Source organism: Sphaeramia orbicularis, chromosome 17, assembly GCF_902148855.1.
Source record: "Sphaeramia orbicularis chromosome 17, fSphaOr1.1, whole genome shotgun sequence".
Lineage (NCBI taxonomy): Eukaryota > Metazoa > Chordata > Actinopteri > Kurtiformes > Apogonidae > Sphaeramia > Sphaeramia orbicularis.
In genome coordinates this window covers 19,069,601-19,087,847 of record NC_043973.1, presented here as the reverse complement: position 1 = coordinate 19,087,847, position 18,247 = coordinate 19,069,601, and the positions used below count along the sequence as shown (strand labels likewise).

Sequence of the window (18,247 nt, the reverse complement as noted above, 5' to 3'; positions counted from 1 at the left end):
AAACAAATGTACCTTTAGTTGTACCAGGCATTAAAATGAACAAGAAATTAAAGAAAACAAGGGGTGGTCCAATTAGTTTTTCTGCGACTGTAAATGTAAGTATTTGAAACCTGCAGAAACCCTGTAACTGTATTGTTAGTTGCATGAAACACAGCAGCTCAACTAGATTTCATGTTGCCCGTTTGTTACAGTCCTCCACATGCATGCAGTTTCATCCATTTATTGGTTGTAATAACCTGCTTGCTGCAATGACACATGACTAACAGGGTACTGAAGTACTAAAGTGTCCCCAGAGTTAAATTGTCAATGTCCAATGCAACATGTGTTTTTCTGTTTTTGTTTTTTGATAGCATTGTTCATCCTTACACACAATGGCCCAGCGCGCCTTACCATCCGAGGAAATGGCAAAGTAAATGCTTGATCCGGATTTAATTTTACTTTGAATGATTGTTTTAAATGACCAAGACTTGTCTCCCATCCCTGAGCTGGGTTCTTGTGAGATGCAGGAGGTTCAATGATTCCCGTCAACATGTGAATAAACTTGTGTTTTATCTTATTTACCAGGCTGGAGGCTCTCAGGTGATTTTTACCAATCCTCTGGAGATTGTGAAGATTCGCCTGCAGGTGGCAGGAGAGATCACCACTGGACCTCGAGTGAGCGCGCTCAGTGTGGTCCGGGACCTGGGCTTCTTTGGACTTTACAAGGTAATAAGTTTGTCACTCTCCATGCTGAACAGACAGCTTCATGAGAGGAGGGGAAGGAGATCTTTTTATTCTTCACCCTCTAGCTTTTATGTTTGGTTTTTCTTCACATTTTTCTGCTCTTTCTGTGGCTGTCCAGGGTGCTAAAGCTTGTTTCCTAAGAGACATCCCCTTCTCCGCCATCTATTTCCCTGTGTACGCCCACACCAAGGCCCAGTTCGCTGATGAACACGGCAGGCTGGGAGCTCTGCAGCTTCTCACTGCTGGAGCCATAGCAGGTAACACTCACATTCAGTTTCTTTCTTTTTATTTCCAGAGCACGATCCAACAGTTATGTACTTAAAATTCAGAAGCTGCCAGATCTATATTTGAAGCTTAAGTCCTTCTGTCCTTATCATGTGCAGCTTCTTTTGATTTGCACCTTTATGCCCCATTATGGTCCATTATGCTGCAATTACACTGTTAATACCCTCTCAGCACTTCCTATACCCTTCAATCTTAAAGCCATCTACAATTTCTGCCCGGTTCCCATATGGCACTTGACACTGTAAATCTTGTGGCATATGTATGTTACATTAATCTGCAGTTTTCACCTGAAATGAGACAATAACATTTTAGATGACTAATCCAGATCAAGTATGTATTAAGTAGTATGATTATATTTATTTAGTAAAGGGCTAGAAATGTGGATTTTGCTTTAGTGGTATGAACATCATATGACAGGTCTTATTTATTCATAAAGGTTAAAAGTTAACTTGTTATATTATCCCTGTAGGGATACTCAGTCTCAGCATTTTACTCATCCTAATACATAGAGTTGCAGAAAAAATTATTAGACCACCCTTCTTTTCTTCAATTTGTTGTTCATTTTAATGCCTGGTACAACTAAAGGTACATTTGGACAAATATAATGATAACAACAAAAAATAGCTCAGAAGAGTTTAATTTCAGAGCTGATATCTAGCCATTTTCCATGTTTTCTTGATAATAATCAAAATCACTTCAGTTCTTACATCAATAACTATAGCATTGTACTGCCAAAAACAGTTCTTCTAGGCATTCCATGTTTTCTTTTCTGTTTTAGTCACATGATACACACAGGAGTTAGCACTTGATTGCATAATCACTGTTTATGATGACTTTTGATGGTCTAATAATTTTTTCCGCAACTGTACACAGTATTTAGGATTACCACATAGCGCACATTAGGAGCGCTGAGCTCCTATTGATTTTTTTTTTTTTTATCCGTTTCATGCTGACTATGTTTGTATCAACGACCTTATTTTTAATTGAATACTATTGTTACTGTGGACTCAACTAAATGTGCACCATTACACAGCAACACTTCAAAAATTCTCCGTCACCAGCATTAAGTCACAGATTTAAGATTTAGTCCCCTTTATTTTAAACCCCTCTCTTTCCCAGGTATCCCTGCGGCCTCCCTTGTGACACCTGCTGATGTCGTCAAGACACGTCTGCAGGTTGCAGCGAGGGCCGGACAGACCACGTACAGTGGAGTCATCGACTGCTTCAGGAAGATCATGAGAGAGGAGGGCTTCAGGGCCTTGTGGAAGGGAGCTGGAGGTGTGTTTATGAACTGACCATGTGTGTAAACAATGTTGGGTCAGGGTAGTTTCACATCTAAATCCTGTTTGTGCTGTTTCCGTGTTTTTATTCCAGCTCGTATGTGCCGGTCTTCGCCTCAGTTTGGTGTGACCCTGGTGACCTATGAGCTCTTACAGAGGTGGTTCTACATCGACTTCGGAGGACAGTAAGTTTATGTTAATCTTGGAAAAAAAACAGACATTGAAAAAGAGGAAGGAAGTAAAGAAGTGCAAATACTCTTGAAGTCTATTTTGCAGGTAGCTGTACATCACTAAAGTATATAATTTTTTGAAAACTATTTGTGTTCACGACATTTTAACCTCTATTCTGTTGACTTCCTAGATACTAGATAGTGCCTTATTTGATAGGACAATAATGGGCTTCATGATGGGGAGGGGCATCATGTTTTAAGTTCAGTTGCTGACACTGTAAACTGATTTTCACATTGGGCTTTATTTTTTTAATTAATATTTTTTTAAATTTTAAGTTGGAAGGGTTTCATAGTCTTCACATTATATTACTTCCGCAAAATATAAGTAAATCCTTTAGAAGCTGAATCAGTTATTTTTTTTATTTATTTATTTATTTTTACACAGTTGACTGTACTTTTAGTAATGTGTGCACTTCAGCCACCTCTGCAGGCAACAAATCACAGGATGCTTTACTTTCCAAGTCTTGATCACACCCCGCTTCTTCTCTCCACAGTCGCCCGGCAGGATCTGAGCCCACTCCCAAGTCTCGGATCTCGGAGCTTCCTCCCATCAACGCAGACCACGTTGGGGGCTACCGCCTGGCCGCTGCTACCTTTGCAGGGGTGGAGAACAAATTTGGCCTCCACCTCCCTAAGTTCAAGTCCTCGGGTGTGGTTTCCATACATCCTCCAGAGCCAGCCCCCGCCACACCGGCCGAGGCACCGTAGAGGTGTAGAACATCATATCATTTCACCACCCCTTCTCTCCTCCACCAGGAGCCAGACACTTAGATACACAACACCCACAGTAAAAACACACTCCACAAACGTAGGAACAAATGACAGTGGCCTGCTGCTCTCTCCATGGTGACGGTGTGGTCCAACGACATTAAGCCGGTCGCTGAAGTGGAGAGTCGTGAATGTGTCGAAGCAGACGGCGACAGGACCTGACCGCTCTGTATCTTCAGTGGCTGAATTCTCCTGGCATCTCCATCCTTTGTGTTCTCCTCCAGCATTTGTTGAAAGAAAACTAAAGCCTAGTCCACACTAGTACGAATATTTTCTCAACAGATATTTCCCCCCTCTGTGTAAAAAGAAAAAGAAAAAAAAAAATCTGTCCACTCCACCTTTTGTTTTCCTCTTGGAAAACCAACTAGAAAACCACTGTTTGTGGTGGATTTTAAACCACAGCGGCTTTTCCCTGTGAATGAAGTTGAGCAGCGTAAAATAGTAAAGATGTAGTTGACTTGACCATCTAAGAAATTAAATCTCTTTTTTCAGAATGAACTCAAGATAAACTTGATTCTAAGTGCTTTTTGTTATCAACACTATATATGTGCAATATCGATTACGGAAACAAAAAGCAACACTTGTAAATAACTAAGATGAAGCACCAGTGAGCAATGACTGAATTCAGTCAATTCAAACAAGCAAAAAGGGTGCATTATGAACTTTTCTTTTGTTGCACAAATCTCGATTTTATGATTTAGGTGTTTTTCACAATAATTAAAAAACAAAAACTCAATTAATTTGATAAATTTCCCAGTGCCGGGATGAACCGAACAATTAAAAAGGTGGCCTATATCCATTGTTGTAGTTCCAGATATATTCACATTACATGAGCCTTTACTGTTCAAAGTGTGACATTGTGGCCTAAAACACCATTTGCATGTTGATGGGAGGCCCAAACGTAGAGGACAGTGTTTTGTGAAATATCCGTATTATTGTGGACGGGGCCTAAGGCGCCACAGGCCTCTCTCTCTCATATGATTTTTATCAAGTTTTCCGTCTGATACTCAGTCAGACTTCTCTTATTGGTCAGTGGGCATAGTGAATATTAGATTGGGTCAGCGTGGTGTGTGGGGCTTCACTCCTGATTGATCCTCACACAGGAGGCTACTTAACTGTACATATTGTATAACTGTACGGAGACAGCACATTGACAGGAAGTAGCACAACAAATGTTACAAAAATCCTCTTATACAGTAACTGTAATGTTACGGCAATGTGGGGCCTTTGGTCCTGGTCTCTGAGAATCACTTACTGATGTACAGAACTTTTCAAGTGTTTTCTTGATAAACAAGAATCATGGGCAGAGAATTAGTTATTAATAAATTAAATGTATCTCAGTTCTGTCATTGTATTTTATTGAATAAATCATCCATATGGTTTTAATTTTACAAATGACTTTGAGTTTTATTCCAATGAAAAAGTGCAACCATTGACTGTCAGAACAGTAACAGAAGAATACAGTACAGGTAGTTGTTTCAGAATACTTCAGCCATCGTTAATCCAATGTGGTTGCTACAGTGAACTTTTAGCTCATTTTCATAGAGATAAAGAGAAGCTGAATCATTTTTTTCCAGCCTGGTGAGGTTGGGGTGCTGCTTCATGGATGGAATGAAAGAAATCATATCAATTTCAGTGTAAAATTTTTCAAGTGCTGCTTTACAGCTTAATCTCAAACATTTATTTTCGATCCTCTTAAAAGAGGACAAGTCAGGAAACTGTTTTCTACTTCTAAACAGTATAAAACAATAACCTTTGGTACAAGAAAAAAAAAACACTTCTAAATGTACTAGTCTCAGTAAATTCAAGGCAAGAAAAGTTACAGATTTTTGCCTGGTAAAAAGCTTGTGCTGATTACAGGAATGTACTACTCAAGCTTTTAGTACAAAGCAGCATTTTGAAACAAAACACAAAATACTTAAATAGTGGCAACCACCAGAATAAATATTAAATATTGTAGTGGTTAAAATGTAAGAATGACACACTTCTGCACATTTGCCGTTTAGTTATGAAATGTAAGTGCTGCTCAAAGATTAAGGGGAGCTGATAGTGATATGTCAGCATGTCATTTCACCACACTGCTGAAACACTGGCAGCATGTGCACAAGCGTGTCTGGAAAATAGTAAAACATGTAAAAACACTCAAATAATATGATAAAAAGGTGCAAGTACAAAGGTTTGCATATTTAAAAAAGGGCTGAGTTTGGAGAGGCCTTAGGAGAAGAGCAGTGTGGACCCTGAGGGCGTTGTCGCATCTAAAATGACCTTCTAGTTTCTTCTTTCCTCTGTTCAGCCACTTAGACTAATCACCGTTTCTCTTCTGATACACATGTGACATTCACTGTTTTCACAATCTAAACCCCTAAAACACTTTTTTAAAAAAAAACATCTCTAAAGACTGTCCTCTAACCGTTCTAGCTCTGCTCGTCTCCTCAGGCCGATTCATGTTTTCTCAAAGTGGAAAAAGGGAGGCTGGAAGCCAGAGAGCAACGAGTGGCTGCTCTGGCGCTATTGTTGTTATGTAGTGTTGTGTAGTGTTGCGTTGCTTTGCTAGCTGTGAGTGTGTGTAGTGTACTGGAATGAGCTGTCAGTGTCAGGTTGATAACTTTAAGCGTTGGCTAGCTCCTCAGCCTCATCTCGGTTCTCGTTGATTTCAGCCAGAGTCCGAACAAAGCGCGTCCATTCGTCTGCCTTGGGAACACAAATTTGCTGCGAAAAAACAAAACATAATATTGAACCGAGTTTAAAGCTAAAAGTTGGACAGAGCCTTTTATTAATTTACAATGTGATGCGGGCATTATAATTCTAATTACAATTAAATACACATTTTGAAAGAAATACAGATGTGTGTAATAAATGTCCCTGCATTTGTCATTCAATCGTTATTTATTAAATGTAACCGTGGTTCTTCCAAAATGAGGGAATTGTACTGTTTTTCTGAAGACTGGTAGGAAACTACAACTGGAATAAATATGTGCAAAGACTGTAATCTACCTTTAGCGTTATATAAAACTAAACTAAAATGGTTTAGAACATATGAACATTTATATAATTTAAATATTTTGTATGTCATAACCTGAACTTGAAACCCAATACCTAATAGCAAACACCAACAGATATAACACCAAACTAGTCACTGCACAAATACTGCATCATGTATTAAACCTCCAACATCTACAGTTACTCGTCATTTGTACATGTTATATTTTGAACAAATTAAAGATAAATTTCTGCAGCAACAAATGAGGCTGTACAGTAAACTTAGACTTTAAATAGCAGTACATGATTAGATTTTTATATGTCCTGTAAAAATAAAGGTAAACTGCATGTCAAAAGCATTAATTTACACTCTTATGAAATAATGCAGCAGATTAGTACAACATACTAAATGTAGAAATATGTTACATTTTGTGAAAATATTATAGAATACAGTGTTTTAACATTATGTTTTCTTTTTGGGTTTTATCAGTTACTTTAAAGCAGGGGTGTCAAACTCATTTTCTTCCGGGGGCCACATTCAGCCCGATTTGATCTCAAGTGGGCCGGACCAGTAAAATAATAGCATGATAGCCAACAAATAATGACAACTCCAAATTGTTTTAGTGCAAAAAAAATGACATTTACAAACTATCCAAACAAAAAGGATGTGAATAACCTGAAAAAAACCGAAATTTGTTAAGAAATATAAGAACAATTTTATCAATATTTTGCCTTGACTTATCATTTCTACATATGCATTACAGATCAGATCTACAAAGGCACAAAACCTTTAGTAACAGGCAGAAAATTGTTAAAATTGCACTTAATTTTCTTTAGACATTTCAGGTTGTTCATATTTGTTCAGGTTATTCACGTTTTATTGTTAAAGGATAGTTTTTTTAATGTAAACATTTTCATAATTTAATGTTTTTTCCCTAAATCAAAGAGAAAAAATTGGTGTTGTCATTATTTATAGGTTATTATGGTATTATTTTTGAGCTTCATGCCCTAACTTGCAGTTTGCAAATTTATCCCATTGGCCGGATTGGAACCTTTGGCGGGGCAGTTTTGGCCCCCGGGCTGCATGTTTGACACCTGTGCTTTAAAGAGTAAAAGTTGCGAACGGATGGATGTCTCACCTCGCCGACATCGTAGACCCGCACCTGACCCTCGGAGTCCCCAGTTGCTATCTCTTTGCCTGAGTGAGACCACCTGACACGGTTCAGAGCAGGAGACCCTTCCACACTCACACTAGCAGTGGGGACCTGAAAGACATGCATCAGCCAATAAATAAGCAGATTCACAAAGCTCAAGTCCCTGTAAAATCTCATGATGTCTGTTTAGGATGCCGTCAAACAGCTCAAATTCTTTTAGTGTACTTCATAATATATCATTTATGGACTATTACAAATGAGCAAATCAACTCACATAACAAAAATGGAAGATTGAGTGTATTTATGGACTATAAGACTGTGACAACAATATGTTAAAGTGACAATACAGAGTGTGATGCCAAGATGTTGAATGAGAAAACACAATAAGTCACCAGATACTCAACGTAAAGTATAAACAGTCCATAAATCCAATCCAATTTCTTGTTCATCAAATAATGAGAAGTGGATCAAATATCCAAGAATAGAAATACAGAAAGACAATTTCCTGTTTATTATTATCAGAGAAACTGCCACCACACTAATATATTACCATATTAGCCCTACTCATAATAATCATTTAATAAATTGTTAAGTTCCACTATGCACAAACAAGTGTAAAATAAACTAAAATATTGTATGTGCACACTGCAACATCTATTGGATCTGTACAGTACAGTTGCAGAAAAAATTATTAGACCATCAAAAGTCACTAAAAACAATTGTTCTGCAATCAAGTACTAACTCCTGTGTGTATCATGTGACTAAAACAGACAGAAAAGAAAACGTGGAACACCTAAAAGCACTGTTTTTGGCAGTAACAATGTCATAGATATTGATGTAAGAATTTATATGATTTTGGTTATTATCAAGAAAACATGGAAAATGAATAGATATCAGCTCTGAAATTAAACTCTTATGAGCTATTTTTGTTGTTATTATATTTGTCCAAACAAATGTACCTTTAGTTGTACCAGGCATTAAAATGAACAAGAAATTGAAGAAAACAAGTGTAGTCTAATAATTTTTCCCACGACTGTATATTAGTGGATGGTGTACTGTGTGTGCGTACTTCGGTATCATTATTGAGGTTCCACAGGTCCAGGCGTCCCGACAAATCCACACAAGCGAACAGAGCAGGGTGTGTTGGAGACCACATGGCATCGTAGACGTAGTCACAACAGTCCTCGAATGAGTACAGTGGGCGGGTACTCTGGACAGACGCACAGGGAAAACAGTAGTGAGCATGTGTATCTATACACAGAAGTAAGTGTCATGGTACACTTCGGCTTTGTGCCTCACCTTGGTGCTCCACAGTTTGACGGTCCAGTCGAATGAGGAGGAGATGAACAGATGAGAGAAGTCGACAGGCCCTCCAGCGCTGTGACAGCTCAGCCCTGTGACCGGACCGTGGTGGCCCTCGAACACCTCAGTGATGCCAGCCTTACTGTAACACACATAAAAATAAGTCATGTTACACCTTCCATCATGAAAGCCCACTCTGTCGTTCACACTTAAAATGTTACCAGATACTTTCACTAGGTTAGGAGGAGTTTGAGAATACTGCCACAGTGCTGTTTTCAGATCCTAGTTTAAAAGCAAAGAAATCTACAGTTGTAAGACATTTGTGATGAATGACAAGAACTCCTTTTGCACCAACATTTTCAGGAATTTATTTACCTGGGTAAAATAATTCCTGGTAATCTGTATGGTTTGCCTTTCCACCGCACCTCAATATTCTGGGGAAATCTATTCAAATCAGGCGTGGTTATTTTTTAGACTCAAAGTCCCTCTGAATTTCTTTTCCTATTTGGCAAATACGCTCTTTAGTGTATTCGTATGGACAGACAGATTAGTGCAAATGGACATCATCATCTGTCTGTTTCTTGTTGCTTCTCTTCTTTTGTCCCTTTTTCCAAATGTTCAAAACACAAGTGAAGTGAAGCTTGTAGAAATGGAATAAATTATTTTTCAGCCACTCTATCTTAAATTAAAACTGTGGGTGAACGTAAGTGCAGAATGCTGTGAAGTGTGTTCCACCAAATCAGCGCTCTTCATCACAAAACCCTTCCCGTCAAGAATTCTGAGAAATCTGAAAAGTGCTACCCCCTATTAGGAACTTTTTTCAGGGAAAGTTTCAGGTAATTTCAGTGAAAATGTGCTGAGGTTTTTGAAAATTCTGGGTAAAGTTTAAAGGGGTCATATTTTGCTAAACCCACTTTTATTAGTCTTTGGTACATTTATTTGTGTATTTGGACCCTAATGGTTCATAAAGCTTAAATTTGAACCCTCCAGGTGCTGCAAAGCTATCTTCATATTCATTTTGGCAAAAATTGAGTACATTTCTACAACCTGTTTCAATTCCTGCTTGATTTCTTACATATATAACTAGTTATGTCACGACATTTGCACAAAAAAAGGTCAAGACTTCCGATGAACATTTCTCCCAATATGCCATAATTGTTTGTCAGCAGCAGCGGTTGTAGTCCATACTGAAAATATGTCCAAACTTCGAGCCGATTACCTAAAATGTTCAGCTGTTGATTGTATTAACGAACACAAGTGGCTGAACGGGACAGAAAGCATGGACAACAACTTGGAGGGGGTGGGGTGTGAGGTGGTTCATGTGCATTTAAAGGGCCAGCGCTCAAAACGACCTTTCTGGTATCATTACTCAGAAATAGGGTTGAAGATGGACCTGTGGAGTTGAATTAATGAAGAATTCAGACCCAAGCATAGCATTTACAGTTTATGTAGACCACAGGGAGATGTTTTAAAATGCATAACTCCATTTAAAAAAAAGCAAAATATAACTCCTTTAAAGTTCCCGTGGTGGAAAGGGGTTGAGTTACTTTGCACCACCCTTACCTCCCATGGCGACAGGCGGTGTAGACAGAACCGTCCTCACTTCCCACTACAAAGTTGTTAACATCCGCCAGAGGAAACGCCATGGATGTGACGGCCACTGCCTTGCTCTGTTTGAACACCAGCTCCAGACTGTCCTGTAGGGAAAACACAGAAATAAACCGATCATCATCTGTGACAAACTCTTCCATATTCAGGACAGAATGTTTATAAGTCCTCATACCTGGGGCTGGGAGAGCATGTCAAGACTCCAGGAGCACATCTTTCCATCAGTGGAGATACTGATTAAGTTGTTAGCGTTCTGGGTGCCGACCACATTCACACAGTAGACTGGGTGCTGCACACGACACAACGCGGTAAGAAGTCAGTCCCGTTAAAACCACTTTAAATACAGTCTGTGTTTGTTGTGTGTCTTACTGTGTGTGCAGCTGCAGACAGTGGGGTTCTCTGGACAGGGGTGCGCTTGTTGCTCCTGTTGTCCCATAAGACAATCTGACCAGAATATGTCCCACCCACCACCAGGTTGGGGTGAAACTTTGCAAACCCGGCTGACATCACCTCTGACTGGAGGACGAGGAAAATACAATGAAGAACAAAATATTTTCAAATAATCTCAGCCTCTGTCTTAATATCTGCTTAAACACAAGTTATTCAGCAGTGTACATTTAGTTGAAAGTCATATCTACTGATCTGCTTGTAAATGTACAAAAAATCTTTCATCCCCTCTGTAATAGCTGCTCTTAACAACACAAAATAGAATGCAGTGTTGTTTTAGCGTTTTTTGTCATTTTATGTTTTACTTGTTTTTATTGATTGTATTGTGCTTTTGATTGTGTTGGGGTGTTTTTAATGACTGAGTGTGGTTTTTAAACTTTGTCTAAAGCTGTGATAAAAGATGAATTTCTGTTTTACTTGGAACAGACAATAAAGTTATCTATCTATCTATCTATCTATCTATCTATCTATCTATCTATCTATCTATCTATCTATCTATCTATCTATCTATCTATCCATCCATCCATCCATCCATCCATCCATCCATCCATCCATCCATCCATCCATCCATCCATCCATCCTTCCTTCCTTCCTTACTTACCTGGCAGTGGAAGATGTACTCAGGTGTTCCCTTCTTGTACTTCATGTTCCACACCAGAGCCACTCCATCAGGCTCATGAGGCGCATCCTCATTGTTATTATATGAGGCCACCAGCAGCTCTGGATACTAAAAGAATTGTGATTAGAGTCAAAGTTAGAGATGGAGGTGAGACTCCTCACAAATCAGTCATTCTGAGTCAAACTGTCATGTTGAAGATGATCTGTGTTAGAGATACAATGACTGTAATTTTCAAGACTTGTGATTTCTTAAAAAGTCTGACTTGACAATGCTGATTCATGAGGATCCTAGTTTTTCTCTCTAGGAATTGCAATAAACAGCATTTACAAAATTTTTCTTCAATGGACGATAAACACATCTCAAACTAAAATAATTGCCTCTGTATATGCGCCAAGTTTGAAGTAAACTGAAACAAAATTGATGTTTTTATAGACACTTGAAATTTTGCAGATTTTAAGTGCATGGAAAAAGTTATTATTTTTTTTTAAATCATAAAAAAAATTGAACTTTGACCTACTTTTCTCAAAATGTAATCAGATCTATTCTGGTAACTGGCAATCTATAAACCCAATTTAGTATGAATTCTACCAATAGTTTTATTGCTAAAGTGTTAACAAACAAAGAAACAAACCAGACCAAAGCAATAGTCCTTGCCTCCCCTTTGGGGGGTGGGGTAGTAGAATACCTCAGGTTACAGGTCAGAGTTGGTACAAATAAAACCTAACTGATAATGAACTGCAGTACATGTCGCTGTATCTGTAACAGAAGTAAATGAGCGATAACTCACAGCTTATTCCTCAACTTGTGCACTTAATGTTTTTTTCATTTGTGTACAACTGTGCAATCAATAATATTTCAACGACTGCAGTGAACTGTTCAACATGTCATGTAAGTGAAATTATTTTTTTATACACACATATACATCTTTATATTTTTCATCTTATATATTTATTAGAACATTTTCTTTTCTAATCTATGTACAAACAAAAATGTTTAGTTTTTTCTTGCTTTCTTTGCACTGTGTGGGACTGCACTCAATTTCGTTGTACTTACTGTATAATGACAATAAAGATTCTGATTTGACAAGTCACTTCTGATCATTTTGCTTTTGGGTCATGTTCACTCACAGACTCTACATCCACACTGGTGGCATGATGCCTTGAATAAGTGGCTGTAACGTTTGTGTCTCTGTTGCTGTTGATTTCATGTGAAACATCATGAAGCTCATGCTTTTCTATGATTTGGTCAGAAACTGACAGCATCTGATGAAGCTGAAAAGTGAATGATCCAGTCACCAGACAATGGATCGGTGTGTTTTAGATGTGTATAGTACTAAAGTGAACCTACCTGTGGGGACCAGTCAAGGCAGGTGACCACTCTGTTTTTAGTCCAGCGTTCATCTGCAAACTGTCTGTTCACAACTAGTTTTGCACCTGCCTGTAGATCACTGAGATGAACATAAAAGTTAATTATCATATCATACCAGTTCATTTCTATTTGCACAATGTTGACTGTTTTTTTCAGGTTTCTCACCCCTCCTTATCTTCTAAGTCTCTGCCGCTGTAGTCGAAGCAGACATCCACCTGCTCGGCCAGAACTCGCTCCACAATCCTACTACCTCGTTCAAAGAATGACAGGAACTCCTCAGAGTGCAAGACCTGCAGCTTCTCCTCCTCAGTCAACTCCTTAGGAGTGTCTGAATATGGATCATTAAAAAAAGAAGAAATAGAAGAAAACGCTTTGTCATGATGAATACATTGACGAATACTTTCTATATAATTGTTACCATTTCAAAATCATAATTTAATGCAAAAAATCTGATTCAAAAGAGTTTAAGTAATTTAAAAATTTTAAACAACTTGACTTAACATTATCACATTAATGGCCCAGCTCTATAGTGAACTGGTGAAACGTCCAAAGTGTAGGCAGGATAAGCTCCTGCACCCCTGCAACCCACCTGAGGACTACGCTGTTCAGAAAATGGATGCATATTAATAATCTTATCACAATAATCATTGTTAATTAGAACACTTTTATGTAAACAATGCAGTCCAAAGTGCTTCACCATAAACAAATGAACATAAAAATAGAGCTAAAAATATCATAATAAATGCAACGCAACTCTAACCCTGGTCCCAGATTGGGTCTCAGTTCTACCTTGTGTTTTGGTTTCGTAAACTTTTGCTGTTTTGTATTGTTGGCCTATCAACTCTTGGCCTTGCGTGGCCTGTGGCACACCAGCCAATCAGAATGCTCAGTTGACTACAAACACGGCAGGTGCTTCTAGTTCACTGAAATGCATGAAAAGCAGCGCAAGAGAGACAAAGCAGCGGCTACATGTTTGTCCTAAGAACAAAGTGAAATGAAGGAGATCGGTCCTTACCCTCCTCCTGCTGTTCGCCCTGGTCGTCTTTCTCCTCCTGAGTATCATCTGCTGGTGGGGGAGCAGTTATCTCCTCATCCTCATCCTCTTCTGTAACATAAAGCACATTTAATTCAGCCTTTACACCAGTCTACTTCATGTAAATTCAAAGGTGTTACAGTTATTTCTACACTGTGTGTGTTTACCTTTCTGATCAGCTTGTGTCATTGCCTCTGTGGGCGTCTGTGTTTCTTTGGAGTAGGACACCATCTCTCTTGGGACAAAGTCCACCTGGGTGAGTTTGGACATACCCAGCCTCACAGCTCCACGTCTACACACACATATGATAATAAAAATGAACATTCACAGGTCTTGGCAGTATGACGAACCGACACCCATTTATGAATGCACGGACAGAAAAAATGATGTACACGCATATTATTGAACAAACTGGGACAAATTTAAGGTGAAACCACAAAAACTGATTAAAGCTGGAAGACAAGCTAAAGGAGAGAGGAGGAGCAGTACCCCATGAGCTCAGAGTCGGAGTGCAGTTGCAGAGTAGAGGGGTCAGGATCCCAATGCAATGTCCTTTTACAGCCAAACCATCAGTGGGTGTTAGTAAGATAAAAACAGAGAACAGAGAAAAAGAACGAGCATGGAGGAGAGAGAACGGAATGAAAGACAGGAAGGTTGAACCCACAGACGGGTGGAAAAGAGGTAAAGATGGAGAAGACAGCAAAAGAAAGGAGGAAAGGTAGAGAGAAAAGGAATAAGAACAGAGTGTGTGTTAATTGAGAAAACATCAGCGTGCCGGCGAAAAGGCAAAGAGACAGGTCAGAATTCATCAGGTATATTTACAATGTTAATACACACACTTTGCATGCAGGTACAACTCTATGCTGCATAAAATTATCAGGGCGGACTTTTCTGACAAATGCATGCACACACAGACCTTGGTCCTGCGTTTCCATCCCCAGAGTCTTGACTTCCTGCATCACTGCCCACTGATTTGTTGGAGGGAGACATGGGGGCGGGGACTAGGTAGTGAAACAGACATGTATCCTCTGTTACTACCCTCAGGGGCTGAGCTGTTGACGTGTGTGTGTGTGTGTGTGTTGATGAGAAGTCGAGTGAGTGAAGGAGTGAATATGTGAGCGAAGGAGGGAAGGAAACATGGAAGAAGTGTATGTGAGTGGGTGAGTGGGTGAGTGAATGAGTTGCATGCAGTAAGAAAGACAAAACACACAAAGGACAGACAGACAAAGGGGAGAGAAGAGAGAATGAAAATAAATGGCAGGCAAGGTTTAAGTGTCATGCAAGTACACAGTTAAGTGAAATGTTCAGAGAAGTCGACTGATGAATTGGTTTGTTAAAGCTGAATACATACATTTTACAAAGATTCAATCGGTATACGTGCAATAAAGACATTTAATATATATACTTACATCTCTACTTGTATGCATAACAGAAGGATTTAGGTTTTGTTTTCATAATGTTTATATATTGATGAGGGTCATGCATATATTGGTATTGAGTAGTAGCTTCTCTTTATATTATCGATGTTGTAGCATGATTCTAGAAAGCACATCATAAATAAAGTTTCACTGTATTAATCAGTGAACAAATATAAAAGGAAAAGTAATAAATAAAACTGGGTATGTGATATACCCAGATGTGCTGGGTTTCATTCTGCATTTGAATTATTAAATCCTCATCAAATTGAATCGTGAGACCAGTGAAGATTCACACCTGTATTTATGACAGACAGTGGCCACTGTCACTACAGACTGGAAACAGGAACCAGTTCCAAATTGTCCAATTCATGTGAATCATAGGCCTCAGAGCTTGTCATTTCCTTTTATCAATGCAAGCATTTTCTCCTGACAGTTGCAACAATAAGAGACAAGCAACTCGCAAAAAAGCCACGATAGAGTGGAAGAAATGATAAACAGGTTTTATTTTATGAGAAATATGACAACAAGGCTATGTATAATGTCTAGAAAATGATGTTTTCCAACAACTGTAGACACACTGCTATGTAAAAATATCTTTCATGTAACATTGGATTGAATTCAAGTAAGTTATTCTACTTTTCTACATAGAAACTAACCAGGAAAAATTATAGGGATCAATAAAAAATTTGATTGATAAGTAGAGTTAATTATGGCATTTTTATCTAAAAAAAAATCTTATCAATTCCCATTCCTGGTTTAACCACCAGGAGGCTCAAAGACCATTAAACTGGAACCGAAGTTACATCCAGCAACTGCTATTTGTGTATAAAGGCAACATACAAGAAGTTAAGGAAAGGTCTTTATATATTTAAGACAAGTTGCATTTAAATGAAAGCTAAGCTTTAACCTGATGTGCTTAGTTGGAACATTAAATTATTATTTGTAAAATTAAAGTAAATACAGTTGTATCAGCCTATTAAGCATTCTGTCTCCATTGTGCTGGTAACCAGAGGAGCATGACTCTCATTTAATTGATTATTTTGCCATTTATTAATTTGACTAAGCTGTTCATTTCAACAGTTATACATTATCTAATACAGTCAACAATGTTTCACTTTAAACAGTGTGAAGATCTGCAAATTAATTTCTCTGTTCCAAAATATCATTGTCAGATCAGCCTTTCAACCTCAACTATCGGTCGACCTCTAGTTTAGACACAGTGTGAGTGGTGAAGCACTGCAGCTGAAACCAGTAAAGTTAAAGAAGAGACACTGCAACAAAAGAAGCAAACACCCAGATATGATGGAAGATAAGTGGGGGCGAAAGTATGAACAGAGACATGCATGAGTTGTGTCTTTACCGTGGGGTATGTCAGGGGTGATGCCGACACTCTGCAGAAGAGCCTCTGCCTCCCTCCTCTTCCTCTCCAGGTCAGAGTCTTCGTGGCCGCCTGAAGACCCACCGCCCATATCAACCCCACGCTTTGAATCTCCCTGAGGAGCACAAAGCAGGAACATCACCTTACTGTGAAGGAAAACTCTAACATATCTGAAAGAAACTAAACAGGCACACTGGGGGTTTCTCTTTATTTGAACAAAGAATTAAACCACTTACATCCTTCTTTTTCTTCTCTTCCTCTTTTCTCTTCTTTTCCTCTCGAATCTGGGCAATCCGTTGTTTCTTTCTCTCTAGTTCAGCCTTCAGCTCGCTCTTGTCAGACATACTGGAAGAGGAAAAGGAAAGCATGTCAGAATTCACCAAGGACACACAAGCAAAACTAACCTCTGGAAAAAAACATGTTTGAAAACTGTCTTTTGTGCTTGTTCTCATTTCATGGGTTCACTTTATAAATGAAAGAAAGATTGTCTTTCCTCCTTGTAGTTAGCGCACTACTTTGTCCTAACAAAAAAAAAAATTGTGTTTGAGAGTAAAATGGCTTTGCACAATATGGGAAGTTGAATAAACAAGAGCTTTATAAATCACAACTTTTATTTCATGCATACTTTCATCCTAACCTTTCTGGCTTTCCACAACTACAACTAAAAAACTCAACTAAAACTGGTCAATTCCAAAAACCAAAACTATGCATACACTCATTAAACTAAAGACAAATTTAAATAAAACTATTTACCATTTCAAAATTCAGGCTTTTCCTGATATTTTATCTAAAATTTGCTTTTCACAGTGTTGAAGTTGCAATTCACATCCAGTTTTTGTGTAGCTGTGCAGTTGCCCTGGGCCTGTCACACTGAAAACATGTGAACACCAGCAACTATCTGTAACAATATCTTCTTTGTCTGTTTTTTTAATAATGACACTACTGAAATCTTATATTCACAAAAGCATACATGACAACTACAGTGATATTTTTATTATATCGTCAATTTATGCAATAATCTTTGTTTACCGCTGCAACTTCTAAGGTGTTTGATTAAGACTCAGAGCTAGAAATAACTTACATAAAACTGTGTTTGGTTAAAGCCACAAACTGTTTATAATCATCTTCTAAAATACGTGTTGTTTTTTGTTTTGTTTTTTTTTTCGTGAGTGTCCGTGACAGTGGGACATTAGGGATCTTCACCGCACCAACACCCACTGTCATAACTGCGGATAAAATAAAACTAAACCACATATTCTGTCCATTCCACTTTTTTTCTTTGTCATAATAATCTTATTTGTCTTGCTTTGGGGGGGTTCACTATTGTCAGGCGTGTTTCTAATCTAATTATCGGCTCCGCTGTCAGAGTGGACAGCTAACTGTGTTAGCATGCTAATCTCCATGGCACCGGACAGGCCTACCGTTAACCGGAGAATAAACAGCTAACGGGCGCGTCGCAAATTAACCTGGCGTCTTTTCTTCACACTTTACGATCACGTTTAAAAGCAGCATAGTTGTAGATTAAATACCTGATGTCGGATGGTGAGTTTAAGACGGAGTGTAACACCAGGGTCCAGTTTCGTTAGTGTCTGCGGTGAAGTGATGGAGACTGATGATGCTGGAACAGACAGCTCCTCAGTCCGCTCCTCTTCTTC

The 18,247-nt window shown here is 38.6% G+C and overlaps 2 protein-coding genes across 8 annotated transcripts in view; one reads left to right on the top strand and one right to left on the bottom strand.

Annotated features, from left to right (window-relative positions):
- LOC115438035 (calcium-binding mitochondrial carrier protein Aralar1-like) overlaps window positions 1-4,677 on the top strand; it is a 14,480-nt gene extending 9,803 nt beyond the window's left edge. For all 4 annotated transcript variants that reach the window (XM_030161479.1, XM_030161481.1, XM_030161482.1 and 1 more), the window contains exons 14-18: window positions 565-705; window positions 842-980; window positions 2,128-2,286; window positions 2,383-2,473; window positions 3,013-4,677. In XM_030161479.1, coding sequence (XP_030017339.1) covers window positions 565-705; window positions 842-980; window positions 2,128-2,286; window positions 2,383-2,473; window positions 3,013-3,226 — 744 coding nt within the window. In that variant the 3' untranslated portion in view covers window positions 3,227-4,677. The remainder of the gene's footprint in view (window positions 1-564; window positions 706-841; window positions 981-2,127; window positions 2,287-2,382; window positions 2,474-3,012) is intronic.
- On the bottom strand, window positions 4,624-18,247 carry LOC115438036 (cytoplasmic dynein 1 intermediate chain 2-like). 4 transcript variants are annotated; one of them, XM_030161483.1, is made up of 17 exons: window positions 18,122-18,247; window positions 16,829-16,937; window positions 16,575-16,707; window positions 14,713-14,848; window positions 14,286-14,348; window positions 13,964-14,088; window positions 13,779-13,868; window positions 12,929-13,091; window positions 12,743-12,842; window positions 11,378-11,503; window positions 10,699-10,845; window positions 10,505-10,618; window positions 10,285-10,418; window positions 8,719-8,863; window positions 8,489-8,629; window positions 7,405-7,530; window positions 4,624-5,995 (listed from the first exon to the last, which is right to left on the bottom strand). In XM_030161483.1, exons 2-17 carry the CDS (start codon window positions 16,934-16,936, stop codon window positions 5,894-5,896), a joined length of 1,953 nt encoding a protein of 650 aa, XP_030017343.1. In that variant the 5' UTR covers window position 16,937; window positions 18,122-18,247; the 3' UTR covers window positions 4,624-5,893. The 4 variants fall into 4 exon arrangements, with proteins under 4 accessions (XP_030017343.1, XP_030017344.1, XP_030017345.1 ...); XM_030161484.1 differs by having other exon boundaries at window positions 14,713-14,797; XM_030161485.1 differs by lacking the exon at window positions 14,286-14,348.